Raw genomic sequence first — 15,843 nt, 5'->3', positions numbered from 1 at the left:
CTGAGCTTTGCCTTTCTTCGCTTTGCTTTCTTCCCGCTTTCGGTCACCGGGCGCTTCCTTTCACAGCGTTCCTGCTCCCGCTGCAGCCACCCGCACGCTACTGAGTTTCTCTGTGCTTCACGAAACTCATTAACAGTGCGTGGCACCGGCAAGCAGGTCAAATCAGTTGAAATGAGTTTGGGTTGAGGTCAGGGTCCCACCACCTGCCCCTCCGACACCCGTGGTACCCGCACACCTCTAGGGGAACGAGCACTGGCATAAACAAGGCCGATAGACTGCTTTCCATCCTGCTCCAGCTCCCTAGAGACACAGCTCCCTTGCCACGCCACAGCCCTTCACACACACCTTCTCAGCATCCCACTCTCCACCGGTCCTTCTAGGCTCCTCTCCTTTCAGTCTTCTGCACCTTGGCCTCCTGGTTCCATCCAGCAAGCCCCAGCTCGCTCAATGACCCTGGCAAAACCACCCTTTACATACTGCAGGTAAGAGTCAATTGGAGTCAGGTGTGCACAGTTGGGGAAACTTGCCTGTTAGTGGGACAATTCAAAGGTGTTAGATGGTAGACCTCACTTTGTATCCCTATGTTGTTTCTATGGGTAATCGTCATTATTCTCAGTCGCCTCTTTCTCGTCCCAGTACTTGTTGGAAATGGGGAGGGGGAGACAGGGCAAGATGGAAATTGATATTTAGGGGTGAAATCATAAGGTGGGTGATAGAGGAAAGAGGAGTACCGTGGCGCAGTCTGTATATGCATGGGGTGATTTCCTTTCTCTCTGGCCTAAGCCAGAGGAAGACAAATAGGAGTTAAAGTTAAAACTGTGTTTGTCTTATCTGACACTCCTCCTTGTCTGTTTTTGTTCTACTGCGACACTTCCACCGCCTTCTTGGATTAGAGACCCTGGTGCCTGAATACCCCACGAAAGCTTCTGGGACTCACTCCTCCTTGCCTGCCGTTCCGTTGGAGTACCGCGCCTCACCTAAGGTACTCCCACGAGAACCCCGGACTACCCTACCCAGGTGATCCTCCCTCGCTCGTCCATCCCCATGGTTGGGATCCAAGAGCAATGGCCCTGCACTGGCCACCTGAATTGAGGATTCTCAGGGTCTACATGTGAGAACTCCTAGGTTTCTCACAGTAGACAATGGGCCTCATTACGACCCTGGCGGAGATCGTGGTGCAATATGCACCATGGAGCACGGCGGAAAGCTGCCAATACCGCCATGGGGGTTGGCGGATTTACCGCCCCATTCCGACCTTGGCGGGGCGGTAAATCCCCAATCCCCATTTTACCCTTCCCCATTCCCATTTTTGCCCCATAGGGTATAATGGGAGTGGGGAAGGCGTTAATTACGCCACCGTAAAATACGGTGGCGTAATTAACAACAAGGTCCCGTAGCGCCATGGATTTCTCCGCCCGGAAAAACCAGGCGGAAAACGGCTCCATGGCGCTACGGGAACTCGTAGTAGGGCGGAAGGGTCCGCCGCCAGGGTCGTAATGAGGCCCAATGTATACAACATTAGAAACAAATGAATCTTCATTATCCCATGTTTAAATTGTCCAAATAAAGAGCACACTCCTATATGTTGTTGCCTCAAAAGCGTCTATTGCTGCTGGGTAATCTACTTTCCAACAATGTTGCTCTTAGTTGAAAGTGTAACACGCCAATAGTGCTCTTCAGTTGGTGACACAGGACTCAGAGGCCATTCCAAATGCTCTGGTGAAACAATGGAAGATGTGTGTAAAATAAAGTGAAGCATAAGGTGGTAGTGAAAAAGGAGGTAGGTCCTAGATATATTAAGGATAGGGTACAAACAGTCTCTTGGAACTTCCTGAAAACGCTTTAAGGGAAGACCAGAGAATGGGGCAGGCTATGAGATGAAGCAGTCATGTTACCATATGATTGGAGTATCTAGACAAAGTAGAATAATACCTGCCAAATGTGTGAGTGCATGAGCATTTACACGGAAAACTTGGTATATGGTGAGAGTACCAGAGTATAGATTGGCAATGTCTAGAAAATGGCATGTGATGACAATAGCTGCCTAATAGTACGAGTCCCTGGGAACGTAAGGAATAAGTTGATTACTTACCTGTAACTCCCATTCTCCAGCATTGGTATCTTTTATGGATTCATAGGCTATGTGAATATTCCCAGTCCTCAGGCTGGGAATCCTCAGTAACATTAAATCAGTTTACCTTAAAACTTTAAAACTGCTTGTCACTTTAGTGCTCTAATAGAGTAATTGTGGGTCATACTGCCCACAGCCAATTCGGCAGGTCCCCTTAGCTCTGCCTCTGGTGGCCCTCTTCAGATTTGGCAGCGCACATAACGTGGTAGTATGAGCCAAGAAGAGCCAGAGAGGGGAAGGAGGGAGGGTTGCATGTGAATCCATGAAAGATACCAATGCTGGAGAACAGGAGTTACAGGTAGGCAACTTACTTCCTTCTCCAACATTGGATCTTTCATGGATTAACATGCTCTTTGAATAGGATTATACAGCAGTACATATACACAACCAAATGGGCGGCGGCATAGCTCAATGGCAGCAATCAACTCACCTCTGGAACACTCACCTTATGCGAACAGGTTGCAAAGTACAGTCTGGCCGACAGGACTGATGCAGTAGAACCTTGTGAAGGTATGGGCAGAACTCGATGTGGCTGCCCTGCACTGCAGATGTCAAGCAGGGGGACAACTAACAGGAATGCCATAGTCGTAGCCACAGTTCTCCTCGAGTGTGCCCTCAGTGTTTCTGGAAGGGGCCCGTTGCCAGACGATGGCAGTGTGAAATGCACACCAACAGCCATCTTGCAATGGAAGACTTTGAAAGGTCATTGCACTTGCCGGGAGGTCCGAAAGCAACAAACAGTTAAGATGACTTTCGGAACTCTCTTGTGTGGGCCACATAGAACTTGAGGGCCCAGGCGACATCTAGAGAATGTAAGGATCGTTCTGCTAGAACCGAAGGAGAGCCAAAGAACACTGGCAGAATCAAAGGTTCATTAAGGTGGACTGCTGAAGGGACCTTCGAGATGAAGGAAGGTTTTGTACACAGACCCACCTTAGACTGGTGGAAACTCAAGCAGGGAGGTTTGCAGGAGAGGGTCTGCAGTTCACCTACGCATCTAGCTGAAGTGACGGCAACTAGGAATGCTGCCTTCCAGGAGAGACATTGTAAAGGGGCTCTGTGAAAAGGCTGTAATGGAGGGCCCATTAGCTATGAAAGGCCCACAGAGTTCCCAAGCTGAAGCAGGGGCTCAAACCGGGGGAAACACAAAACAGTTCCTTGAGTAATTTCTTCACTAACCTACATGAGCAGAGCAAAGGTTGATTTGAGGTATGCGTGTAGCGTGAAAAGTGTGCCAAGTCAGCTTTTGCTAAAGGGAGGAGCTAAGGCAAGATGTGAGCAGCCTGAACCTGTAACGGATCGAGGTGTTGAGTTGCAGCATTCCACTTGCTCATATAGAAGGACAGCGTAGATATTGCTCTTGCCTTAGGCTAGGATTTGTTTCCAAATTCTAGGGCTTCAGAAGCCAAGCCGTCAAGTTGAGGGATGCTGGTTTGTGATGCAGAACGGACCCGGCGTCTCTGGAGAGCAGGTCAGGTAAAGGAGGCAAACTGGCACATGGAGCCACTGACCAGTGAAGAAGGTCAGAGTACCAAATCTGCCACAGCCATGCTGGGGCCACCAGGATCATCGTGCAGCGATTCTGTTTATGTGTAGTGAGAACCTGAAGTAGCAGCAGGATCGGAGGTAAAGCGTAAAGGAACAGTCCCTCCCAGTGTATGGATAACAAGCTCCCCAGGCTCCCCTTCTGGGGAAACAGACTTGCAGTGCGGGTTCCCCCCTGCTTGCCAATATTGCACAAAGTGGTGGTGTAATCTCTGAAGATGCAGCCCACCAGGTCTTGCAGTGGGGGTCTAAAGGACTTCAGGGCCCAGAATACTTCCGTCAACTCCTGGATATGATGTGAAGGGCTTTTTCTGTCCTGTGTGGGCTCCCCAATCGTCCAGGGATCCATCCGTTAACTGTGACCTGATGCATTGGAAGGCAAAAAGGGTCTCCTTGAGTGAGGTTAAGACGATGGCTCGACCATTGCAGAGCTTGGTGAAAGTATGCTGTGAGGAGAAGCTTGTCCTCTCAGAACCCTGATATTTGTTGCAAACGTGCGTCTAGTAACTCTTGAAGAGGCCTCGTCTGGAGCCTACAGTGAGGGATTAATGGGATGCAAGAGGACATCAATCCCAGGAGCGACTTGAAGGAACAGACTGATGCAATCAGTAGCCCCAACAGCTTTGCACAGTATCATTTTCACTCTCTCCTCCGAACGCGTGTAGAGACATGTCAGAGTGTTGAGTTGTGAGCCCAATAACTGAGTTTTGAGCTGGCTGTAAGCATGATGTTGCAAAGTTCAACAACAACCCCAGATATGTTAGACACTGAATGTTATGTTTGGTGTGCCACGTTGCCATTGGTAGGGATGGAGCATGCACCAGCCAGTCAAGCAAACATGGATACAAATTAGCGCTTGAATGACAGAGGTCGCCCGCCACTGTAGATATGCATTTTGTGAACGCTCTTGTCGCTGACTTGAATCCAAAAGGCAGGGCCTTGAGTTGGTAGTGTTTTTCTTGGACTTGAAATTGGAGGAAGTGCTTATGCCGTTGATCAATGGGGGATGTGGAGATCGGCATCGTCTAGGTCTAGCGAGGCAAGGACGTCCCCTTCTTTCAGTTGGTCTAGGATGTGATGTAGCGTCAATGCAAAACTTGAGGAATTTGTTGAGTCTCCAGCTCTCTGGTATGGGTCTCCATCCTCCTGACACTTTCCTGACCAGAAAGTATCTGTAGTACACTCCAAAGCCCCAGAGGTGTGGTGGTACAACTTCGATAGCTCCTTTCTTTAGGAGGGACCGTACCCCTTGGAGGAGAAAGGATTGGTGTTTCTCCGTATTTGGGAGAGGAGGAATGGAGGGACATTGCCCCATGAACTTTAGAGTATGGTCTTGGTGAAAGATGGGCAGCACCCATTTGTCGGTGTTGATGTTATTCCACTGTGCAACAAAGACATGGGGTGTCTTTACAGGCCTGCGGACGGCACAAGTGCGGTATGTTTGTAGACAATAGGAGGGCCTGTGGTCCCTCGAAGTACTTGAAAACCTCGCTTTAGCTGAGCAAAGGGACTAGGGGTGCTGCTGTGCCCAGTGAACATGCCGTTTCCGTGTAGGCTTTGATGGCTTGCAGTGTCTTATCTACCTTCTTTCCAAAGAGGTAAATTCAGTCAAAAGGCATATCAATTACCTTTGACTGTACCTCTGGGCCAGCGATTGGTGCCCTTCAACCATCCTTGGTGGCCGTAACGGAGATGGCATGATACAAAGCCGATTCCCTTCATGCAGCAGTGTCAGTGCTTCCTCCATCTTGTCATCTGGGAGAAAATCCAGTATTGGTCCCAGTTTGAAACATAGTTCAGGGTCGTAGCGGGAGAGAATAGCAAGAGCGCTGGCCTCCTTAATGGTTGTCACAGCTGTAGAGATAATCTCTTTCCAAAAGCATCTGTTTTCACCTATTTATCTGGAGGCACCAAACAGGGAGAGGAGGGATTGGCAGAATGCTTAAGGGTTTCTGCAGAAACAACAGAGTGGGCAGGGTTGTGTGTGAAGGCACTTGGGTGCTGAATCTCGGACTTTGAATTTTTTCTCAAAGCAACTTTCTAAGTGGGTGCTGAGAATGGGTTCCTCATGACAAGGAGGCCGTCCTCCCAGACATCTTCCAGCACGGGAATGGCCAACATTGATTTCCTGGAATATTCTGGTAAAGAAAGCCCGCCTTTTTCTGTTCTTCCGGTAGAAGATCAAATCGCTTTGCCACGTGTATGTCATGAGGGCATGGAAAGAGCCAATCTCATCTGGAGGCAAATCTCTTGGAGGTAAGGTTTGCTGTCTCACCGTCACCTGGCACCATGTTTTGAAACTGGTCTGTGGAGTGGGTGCCTGCGGAACCAGTGCTCCAGATAAGATTTTGGAGGTGGGAGTATATTTTACTCTCCATTTTTAAACTTTGAGAGTAAATGTGATTTTAAAAGAGTAAAAAGGACTTTTCTGCTTTGCAAGAGAGTAAAATGTATGTAACGTCCAGCCGACGTGTGCAAAAACTGTATGGAAATCATTACTATGCGGCAGCTTTCTGCATTGTGACAGAATACACCTTTCATTATTTCTGGCCATTTGATCTCTCCTGTATATACTTAAATGTTGAAATCACAAAAACCTAGCCAATTATATAGTAAAGCAAACATGAATTGTATTGTGTGTTTTGAGATTCGATTGCAGAATTGTCTTTTTTATGTTTAATGAAAGTACTAATTTCCTGGAGCTATTACTACCTAATGGTATGCCAGTGTTATGATACAACAGTGCAGAGAGGCAAAGACTCCATGCAAAACTATATATCTAATCTAGTGGTCAAATGGTTATTCATATAGCTCTTTTGGCAAAGCGCTGTGCATAGAACATATTTATCACAATTACGACCAAACCAAAGTCGGTACTCCTTTATCAACCTCGAAAGGATGAAAGGCTGATTTGGACTTGGCGGGATTTGAACCCGAAACCTACAGATCATGCACAGATTGCAGCAACAAGTGCGCAACCGGCTGAGCTATCTTTTTGGCTAACATCCTTCAGAGGTTGCTTAACTGAATATCATATAATAATCACAGTACATAGATGTATGACGAGCCATTCATTAAGCGCTACATAAAGCTAAATACCTATCTGGATTATCACAGGGACAGGTTTTGCTGAGTTTCTATTTCAATTACCAATGTAACTGTCATTTGTTTGTTTGTTTTGAACAAACAGCGTTTGCACTTCCTTGAGAGACAGGTTTTGGATATTTTAATTGTAATCCTGAAGATTTGAGAGGCTAGAACACCTGTGATCAGGGTAATGACAATCACTCACCATTGAGTAAAGACTCTGCTGCCACTGACCATTTATAGTAATGTACAGCATTGACTGCAAGGTTGAATGGATGTAAACTAGAATGTGCATAGTCATCATTTTACACATTGTTTTTATAATTAGAGTGTATATTAAATTAGAAGTGTAAAAATGATCTGCCTCCACATGATTATGCAGACAGCACCGGAACTTTGAAAAATACAATTGTGCACTACTAGTTTGCCTTCACTGGAAAAAGCATAACTTGTTAAAAAATATGAATTCTCAATTGCAACTTAGTTTTCCATCTTACTAGTTATACAATCCTAACATTCTAGGAAAACATGCACAGTGTCTCTGAAGCTGAATGGAAAGAAACCATTCCTTTTATCACAGTGTGCCGTTTATTTTTTTGAAAGTCTTCAGAGAAATACATTCTGTTTCAGAGGTGGCTTGCAATTACATCCATGTACATAAACATCAAAAGAAGCCTTGTGGTTTTTGTCAAGTAACCTGACCTTTGCACTGCCCTCTGTCTAAACCTGTGTGTAAATGTACCCAGGAAAATAATAAAGCTGTCGTATTTACAAGATTTTCATGCGTAAAAAGGCCTAGTACCCACCTTATCTGGAGGCCTGTGCGGAACCATCCGATGGATAGTCGTCAGTGTGCATATCTGTGAGGGTGAATAGTGGTAAGGTTGAAGCCCCTAGAAGAGGTCCCCAGGGCAGTGGAGGATCTATGCCGTCCCTTGTAGGGAACTCACAGGGTTGCACTGGAGGAGGAAATGGTGCAGCCGAATGCCGATGCTTCGAAACTAGTGTTTGTAGCGTGGATAGCATATCCATTGACATCTCTCGAGCCAGAAGGTATGTCCTCTGGGACAGGAGGCCTTGAAGAAGGTTGAAGTGCCAGTGAAATGCCTCATTTTGGTGGACCTGGTGGAGCCATCCTAATAACAGGAGGCACAGGTTCTACTTCCTCTATTTCTGAAGACACCACCTCTGGAACCTCCATGTCGAAATCAGCAGCGTGCTGGAGCAGTTGTTCAGGAGGGGCCATGAATGGACAGGGAACCGCAGGCGGTGCCATAAGGAGCCAGTGAACACAGTGTTGAGGCACACGTTAGCCTGGGAAGGCACGATATGCGAACGGGACGTCTCTGTAAATGGGCACGCCCTTTGGGAACGTGGAGACCAAGGGCCGCTGTAAAGTTATTGACGATGTAGACGTGCTTGGTGATGGCGTAGGTCTAGAAGGCAATGATTGAAGACTTGGTCATCAACGAAATGGTGGATGGGACAGAAACAATGGTTTTGCTATTTGACGTAGTTGCCTTGGTAGTAGACACAGAGGTTGTCATTGAATAGGATTTGATTGTCAACAAGGATTTGGGCCGATTGTCATCCACGGGGTCATTGATGATGGCACTGATGATGGAGCTTTAGTCGTGGACTAACGTTGCTTGGGTGACTAAGCTGTAGACAAAGGAGTTCTCAGCGCCAAAGGGGTTCACAAGGTAATCGTAGGCATAGATATCAACGATGATATCCCTTCTTTGCTTTTTCACAGGGAAGATTTCTCATGGGACCATAACCTCTTTGAAGAGAGAGTGCGCTTTAGGGTTCTGCTATGCCTGGCAGAGGCATAACTACAGATAAAGGCTGAGTCAGAGGCCCGCACACCCTCATCCAACCAGGTCACCAACTTGCAGTGGCAGTCTTTGCTGGCAGATGGTATAGCTGTTCAAGTCATGGTCCGGATACCCACAGACAATGACCAGGAAGATCCTCAGTAGAATGTAGATGTTTTCAGGTGACGTGTCGAGCAGGCATTAAAAAGGCTTCTCTTCCTCATGTCTGTCATTTCAACAGACTCCTCAAGGCCTCAACTGGAAGATTTGAATATTTGAATTCTGGAGGATAGAATGGGCAGAGACTTCCATGCCGTAGGCGAGAAGCGATGCAGCACCAAACTGGGAGATTTGATGGAAAAAACTATCAAAAATAGATAATCGTCAAAATTATAGAAGCGCAAATTCTCGAGGACTCCCAACACAACGTGCAGTCAAACATCTGAGATGGCCACCAGAGGCGGCGCCAAGGGGACCTGTCTAATTGGGTGTGGCCGGTATGACCCAAAATGACTAATAGAGCACTAAAGTGACCAACAGTTTTAAGGTAAACTGCATTAATGTTACAGAGACAGGGGATATTCAAAGAGCATGTGAATCCATGAAGGATCCAAGGCTGGAGAAAGTTAACGTCTGGCAAACAGCTGCATGCCTGATGTATAGTTTATGTGCAATATGCTGGTTTTGGGATTGGACAAAACCAGGAGACAGGTTTGAAAATCTAGTTGCACTGACTAGGCCCTTTATCATTCTGAGGGCAATTTAATTTAGTACCATCACCGGGTAATAAACACTGGCAAAGAGCATATATGTGGGTCATCTGCATGAAGCTCTATTAAAAAAAGAAAGAAAATCACCAAATTATATGATGCAAGTATAAGGCCATACTCCATACTCCAAATCCATAATAAATTGTGCTAGTTGCTGTTGGATGGCAAACACTGGCAATTTCTGAAAGTACCTTGCAATAATGCAAGTTACTTACTGTCTGACAATACCTGTAAAGGGTTATATGTAACCTTTCTTGGTAAAAAGAATTAGTAACTTGGACAAGTAATTGTAATACTAGGCAAATTTTGAAGATACATGGGCATGTGATCTCAATACCTACAATAGCAACAAAAACCTTTTCACTACACGTTATAACTGTTGGCTTTGTTAATTCACATTTTCTACCTCTGCACATGCAATTTGTTACACAGTAAATAAGTAACGCACACACACATACATACATACATACACACAATTGCTCCTGGACACATACAACACCAAACAAATCAAGTAATTCCCTTAAGCGCAATTCCCTCAGCCTTCAAACCTTAAATATGTCAAACTCCTTGCCCCTTTGCTAAAAATGTAAGTCCAGCAACAAACATTATGGGCAAAAATATTGCTTTTCCCCAGCTTTTTTTGTGCCCCAGTACACTGCATATTTTGTCACCTGAGTACATGTTCTCCAGTCCTGGTCTTTCATGAAACAGATCGATGCATTCCGGGAGTTGCAGTTTTTAAACTTTTTTTTTTTTTTTAATCAAGATTAACATATCAGAAAACCAAGATTTTCAAAAGAAACCCCACTAGTGTTCCGATGACATGGATACACTAATTTCTTTGCCCTAAAATATCCTACAAACAAGAAAATAAACCTAGTCAACTGCTGCAAGAAATTAAATTAATATCCCTTCCTCATATGATGCCTTCCTCATATGATGCCTTCCTTTGGCAATTTACTTCAGTCTCCCACCCCAGCTCCCACAACCACCTCCTTCTGTAGGTAGTCTCTGGCCCTTTTGATTCAGCAATAAACCAACAAAAAACCTTTTCAATCCACTCCCCCAACTCTCCACTCTGACATGCGAGTGATATGCAGACATTTTCAAACTGTCTAAGGTTTTGGTTTTTTTTAAGCATGCTTCGTTTCACAAAGACAAGTTAATTTGAGTGGTGGAAGCAGTTTTAAAAAGAGTATTAAGCCACTGGTTGCATCCTGGGGGCGTAGATGGAAATGGTGTAGCGGAGCCCCTAAATAGGGAAAAAGGCCCAGCACACCTCTTGCAAGGAGAGCAAGGTTTATTCTCATAAAAAACAAGTGCGCGATATCAAAGAATTCTGCTGCCACAGAGCACTCCAGCAAAATTACTACAAGCATTTAAAGGTGTGAAAGGCGTCACAGTTGACCTATATTGCATAGGGTACAAATCTGCTTAGCCGGTTGGTGCAACCCTACACATAGGTGGCCTGCTCCATAGGGGATGCCGGGTCATCGGTCCCAGCTTCTCCCGCCCGTCTTCTTCCACGTGAGGTTCTTAGTGCGTCATCGGCCCCACAGCTCTTAATTAGCAATTAAAAGTTGCAAATTATAGCATGCCGTATCTGTTGGCCTAATGTGCACATGGTACTGAAGACATGGTCGCAGAGGCTACTTTCGAGGTCACACCATGTGACAAACCCCAGCTCGATCCTAGACGCGGCTGCGCCATTCCAGTTCTTCCCACCCCGGGCTTAAAATTGTTGCTTTCCCTCCCTGGAACCTCATAGCACATATCACAGGGGCCTGAGGTATTTTGCTGCTATCTTTCTGATTGGCAATCTAACAGCTTTATGGTCAGTGTCTGGAATTCATGGGGCATGGGGACACTAATATGGGATTTGGGCTGGGGTAGGTCAGAGGCTTGTGCCCTCCTTCTTGTGGGATAGCGGCTCGCAATGAGCTCTCGGCGCCCGCATGGCCTTGTAGGGCACATTCCTTATGAGTTACATGTGTTAGTATGAGACAATGATAGGTTTATGAATCCCTGTGGATTTGGCCTTTCCCACTATGGACCAAGCTGCAGCCAGCTCTGGCATTCACACACACACTTCTATGTTTCGCACCTGGGCCTACTGCCGTGGCTACAGCATAGCACCATGCCTCGATTTCAAGATGGCTGCTGAGTTCTTAAAATGGCCTTTCATTTCCTAGTGCAGACTACTCCCAGTTGTTATGGGGCCCAGCGAGCTCACTCGAGCCGACCCCATCAGTGCTGGGGGTGCCGAAAGCATCTGGTGTCGTGGCCTGGGCAGACCCAGGGCACCATGCTGGCCTGAGGGTCTCAGGGCAGCAGGACCTGCACGACTGTGGTCACACGGTATGGGCCTGCAGGCCCGGAATGAGAGACAGAGACAACAGTTCCATAGTTGGAGTCTGCAGCCGTTCTGAGGCACGTGTGTGCAGGAGCTCCCTTTATTGGCATAGTGTCATGTGTAGTCATGACACCTCTTAAAAGGCAATGCACTTACGAGGGACACACACTAGTTACATCATAATCTGCTACAAGACAGCTTCTATTGACATCTCCGCTCCCCCTGCAACCTTCCCAAGCACCTACAATGCACGGTTAGGTCTCTGCCGCATTCGGAACGTCTTGGGGGCCTGGGACGATCAACCCCCGCTTATCAAAATTGGGCAGGGTAGGCATTTGTCCTCTTCCTCTGAGTGTGGTGCTACTGCCTGTTAACTTACTATGTTAATTATGTAAAACGCAAAGGCTCAGCTGCTCCCTGAGGTAGGAGTTTTAAAAGGCTGTCCCTGCTGTGCCTCTTCCCCCCAACTGTGCCGTGGGCCATTGCCCAGTTTTCCCACCACTAGAAGCGGCCCTGGCAATAGGTTTTCTAATTACCTGTGATGCATATCACAAAGAAGATGCTTGTATTCTGTGACCAGCATGTGCCCAACAAACATGACATCTTGTGAGTGTGGCAGGCATGCCAAAACAAGCAGAAGGGAACGCCTACTGTACCGTCTTTCCACCGTCATAACTTTGTTTACCAAGTGTTACCCTGACTGCACTGCCTTCATGGAAGTTCAGTATCAGGAAACCAGAATCCAATAGGTCGTCTCAGCTAACCTACATTCTGCGTATTTAATGTTGAAGGAGCGAGAAGCAGGGTTTGTTTCCTAGCTACAGTTCTGGGGAGAATGCAGAGCAGCATGATGACAGGAGCATATTAAAGGAGGAGCTACCTTGGAACGTTACATCTTTTTCTCAGTCGGAAATTGCACTTTGAAACAGGTCATGAAATAAGGCGCATTCAGGTCGAGCGAGCATCACTATCACCTTGCATCCAATTGCTTTGTGTGGTAGCCAGCTACCATCTTTTATCAAGCAATCTACAAACTATGCTAAATTGGGATACCATCACAGTCGCCAAACAAGTATTCCTTACATTTAAAGTCTAAAATTGTTCCTCTGTTTTTGTTTGTACGTCCCTTTCGTCTAACATCTACTAAGAGTCTGGATTAAAAACAAACTCACTTGTCTGCCTAGTCTTCTGCACAAAGCTCACAATTGGCTGGGGACAGGAGCAAGATCTTTAGGCTTGAAAGGAGTGCCAAGAGTAGCAGTGAAGCCCAGACTCCATGGTAGGGAATGAACCGCAATAACCTTACAGCAAGGCCATTGTTTCCTTGGTTTTTACCATAAAACGAGCAGTAGGGATAAGTCTTCTATCAGAAGTTCCAAAAGCACAGAAGAGTCTTCAGTGCCTAAATCCATTTCTAGTGTATCAGGAAACTGGAAATCTAAAACATAAGAACATTTCAATGTTATGCTGATCTGGTGGCTATAAACAATGGGGGCAGCATGACCATACATGTTGGGATATGGTGTATTTAAATTTAGCAGTGGGAGTAAATAACAATTGAGAGAACGTGAAACATAATTCAGAAGCATGTCATGCAGGCCCTAAGGCACAGAGAAGTCTCAGAACAAGTAACGTTTTGTCTCGCTCATGCAGACTATAATTAGAGCTCCCAGATAATAGCTAACTTGGCAACGTTATTGACTACTCACTGTACCTTTACAGCCCCAAGCTTCTCTTTTCTGAATCGTTCCAACGGCTTAATGAGGGTCTCGTTCACGCTTATTGCCTGGAGAAAACACATTAGCAACAGTACAGTTAGGTAGAAACGGTCAAGTTAAGCAAGAAGCATTATTTACAATTTTTCATACCTTTATGTAATATTTGAGATTTATTGGGATCCCCACTAAATCAACTACCTCAAAATCAATTGTTTGCATTTTATCCCCTTTACTAGTCTGAAGCATAAAAACAAGCATTTACTAAGTTCAAACAATCCTCTAAATAATAATCTGAAAGTGACAGATTGTAGCATGCCTACATCTGAAGCAAACCCTCTTGAGAAACACCACCTGAAGAGTTCAACATTTGTGGGACAATCTTCCTAGAATCAGGCGTGTTTCAGACATTATACGAGATGAAGGGAGGACCACTTTATTTAGGTCTTCCTATGTTTTTGTCTCTAAAAGCTTTGCTCACTGAAATTATTTGGTTTATTTTAACTTGGCACAGGATTGGGTACTGCAAGGAATCCTTGGTGTCGTCACTTCTAACCGAGGGGGAGCCCATTCCCATAAGGCCAGGGAGGCGAGGTTGCTACCCAATAGTTCCTCTGGGGGTGGTACTCAGCGGGACAATTTCATGGGAAGAGACTCCCCCCTATAGGAACAGGGACGCACATCCAAGGGTGACACAGTATTTATAACCCTCACCCACAACCCTATCACCACCTCACAAATCCCAGCCCTATACCAATCCAACCCATGTAAGATCGTTGTCTGTCTTCCCTATGTTCCCCCTCCATTGCCTCATCGCGCTTTGAAACATTTGTGTATAGGCGCGTTATAAATGCCATATCATATTATAGCTACCATTGCTGGTACTGTTAAATGGGGAATCAAATTGCCCTTCAGTTTATCGAACTCGCTCAGGGTCTCTTAATCTGATGTTTCCTCTCTACCTATAGTTAACAAATTATCTATAATGGCACCATAGATAGCAGACTTGAGTTCCTGGTCCATCAAACATGACCATTTTAGGTATTGAGGCCCCAGACCCCAGAAGGCCTCGTGGACAATGCAGAGGGTTTTGAACTTAATCCTCGCAGCCACTGAGAGCCAGTGCAGTGATTTTAGTCATGGAGAGATACGATCCCTGGGCTTGAGGCCAAGGCCAAGTCTCGCAGTCCTGTTCTGGATGAGTTGCAGAGGGCGGAGAGTAGAAGCAGGAAGATTTAGGAAAAGGCTGTTGCAGTAGTGCAGCCTAGAGGAAACAGAGCTCTGGAGACAGTGAGCTTCTGGGGGAAGGAGATTAAAGGAAGAATACCTCTGAGGAGGTGCAGCTGGTAGTGTGACTTCTTTGAGACGTCAGATGTGAGGAGAGAGTGGAGTCGAAGATGACCCCGAGGTTTTTAGCCTTGCAGGTGGGAGCAGGAAGAGGGTCAAGAGAGGCCGGCCAGAAAGCTACAGGAAAGGAGGGAGTGGGTGTGCCGACGAGGAGAATCTCAGTCTTACTGGCATGAAGGCGGAGGTCATTGGCGGCAAACCACTCTTGGATAGCAGACTGACAGTCAGAGATGAGGGACGGAGAGGAGGTGGCCAAAGGTAGCCTGAAAATGAGCTGAGTGTCATCCGCATAGCACTGAAAGTTGGGGCAGAGAGCGGCAATCCGGTGGGCATTTAATACTCTTCCAAAGAGTGGTAAGTTTGCCTCATAAAGGCCCCTAAAGCGTTTGGTGAGGCAAATGCTTAAATACTTTCTGCACTCAGCATTGACCTCAAACGGGAGTGTGTGCAACCCGGGCAGCCCCTCAATTTAGTTTTCCCGGTGGCAATACAACGGTTTCGGCCAAAATGACAATCTAAACCACCAAAAGTTCTAAAATAGATACTACTAAATGTCCTACTTACTAAATGTTTATAGGATATTTTGTAGCATTTATTTGGTGGAGTAGGTAAAAAAACAAAAAAAAAGGGGGGGCTTTGGGGCTGTCCCCCGCAAACCCTGCTCACTATACTACACAGTATGCAGCTGACCCGACCCCAAAAAAAGGACCCTAAGGCGCCGGTTCCTGATCACGAAAGTGAAAGGGAACCAGTGTTGCAGGGACACAGAGCATTGGGATGAAAGGTAAGGGGTGGGGGGGCAGGCGGGGGGCGGGCATAGGGGTTAAGGTTTTTATAGATTTGGGGTTGTTTTACCGTGGATGTCCAAATGGGAAACGTACGAACAATTTTGTATAACGTACATTTATCATGCGGTCATTTCCATCGTGAACATTTCAGCTGTGGTAAAACAACCCCAAATCAATACCACAGATTCCTCAAACATAACCCTAAAGCCAGAGTATCTGGGAAAGTGATCTAGCTCTTCCAAGTAAAGTGGGAACTGGAGTTATCGGCTCAATGTGTACCAGCACATCGT

At 46.2% G+C, this 15,843-nt stretch overlaps 1 protein-coding gene across 2 annotated transcripts in view; it reads right to left on the bottom strand.

Annotated features, from left to right (window-relative positions):
- The window catches only part of ARHGAP10 (Rho GTPase activating protein 10), a 2,208,119-nt gene that overhangs the window by 1,464,028 nt on the left and 728,248 nt on the right, over window positions 1–15,843 (bottom strand). For both annotated transcript variants that reach the window (XM_069631250.1, XM_069631251.1), the window contains exon 4: window positions 13,418–13,489. In XM_069631250.1, coding sequence (XP_069487351.1) covers window positions 13,418–13,489 — 72 coding nt within the window. The remainder of the gene's footprint in view (window positions 1–13,417; window positions 13,490–15,843) is intronic.

The sequence above is a fragment of the Ambystoma mexicanum genome, chromosome 6q (genome assembly GCF_040938575.1).
Source record: "Ambystoma mexicanum isolate Mex_15411 chromosome 6q, UKY_AmexF1_1, whole genome shotgun sequence".
Lineage (NCBI taxonomy): Eukaryota > Metazoa > Chordata > Amphibia > Caudata > Ambystomatidae > Ambystoma > Ambystoma mexicanum.
The sequence above is the reverse complement of the archived record's forward strand: the minus strand, read 5'-3'. Positions and strand labels throughout refer to the sequence as shown.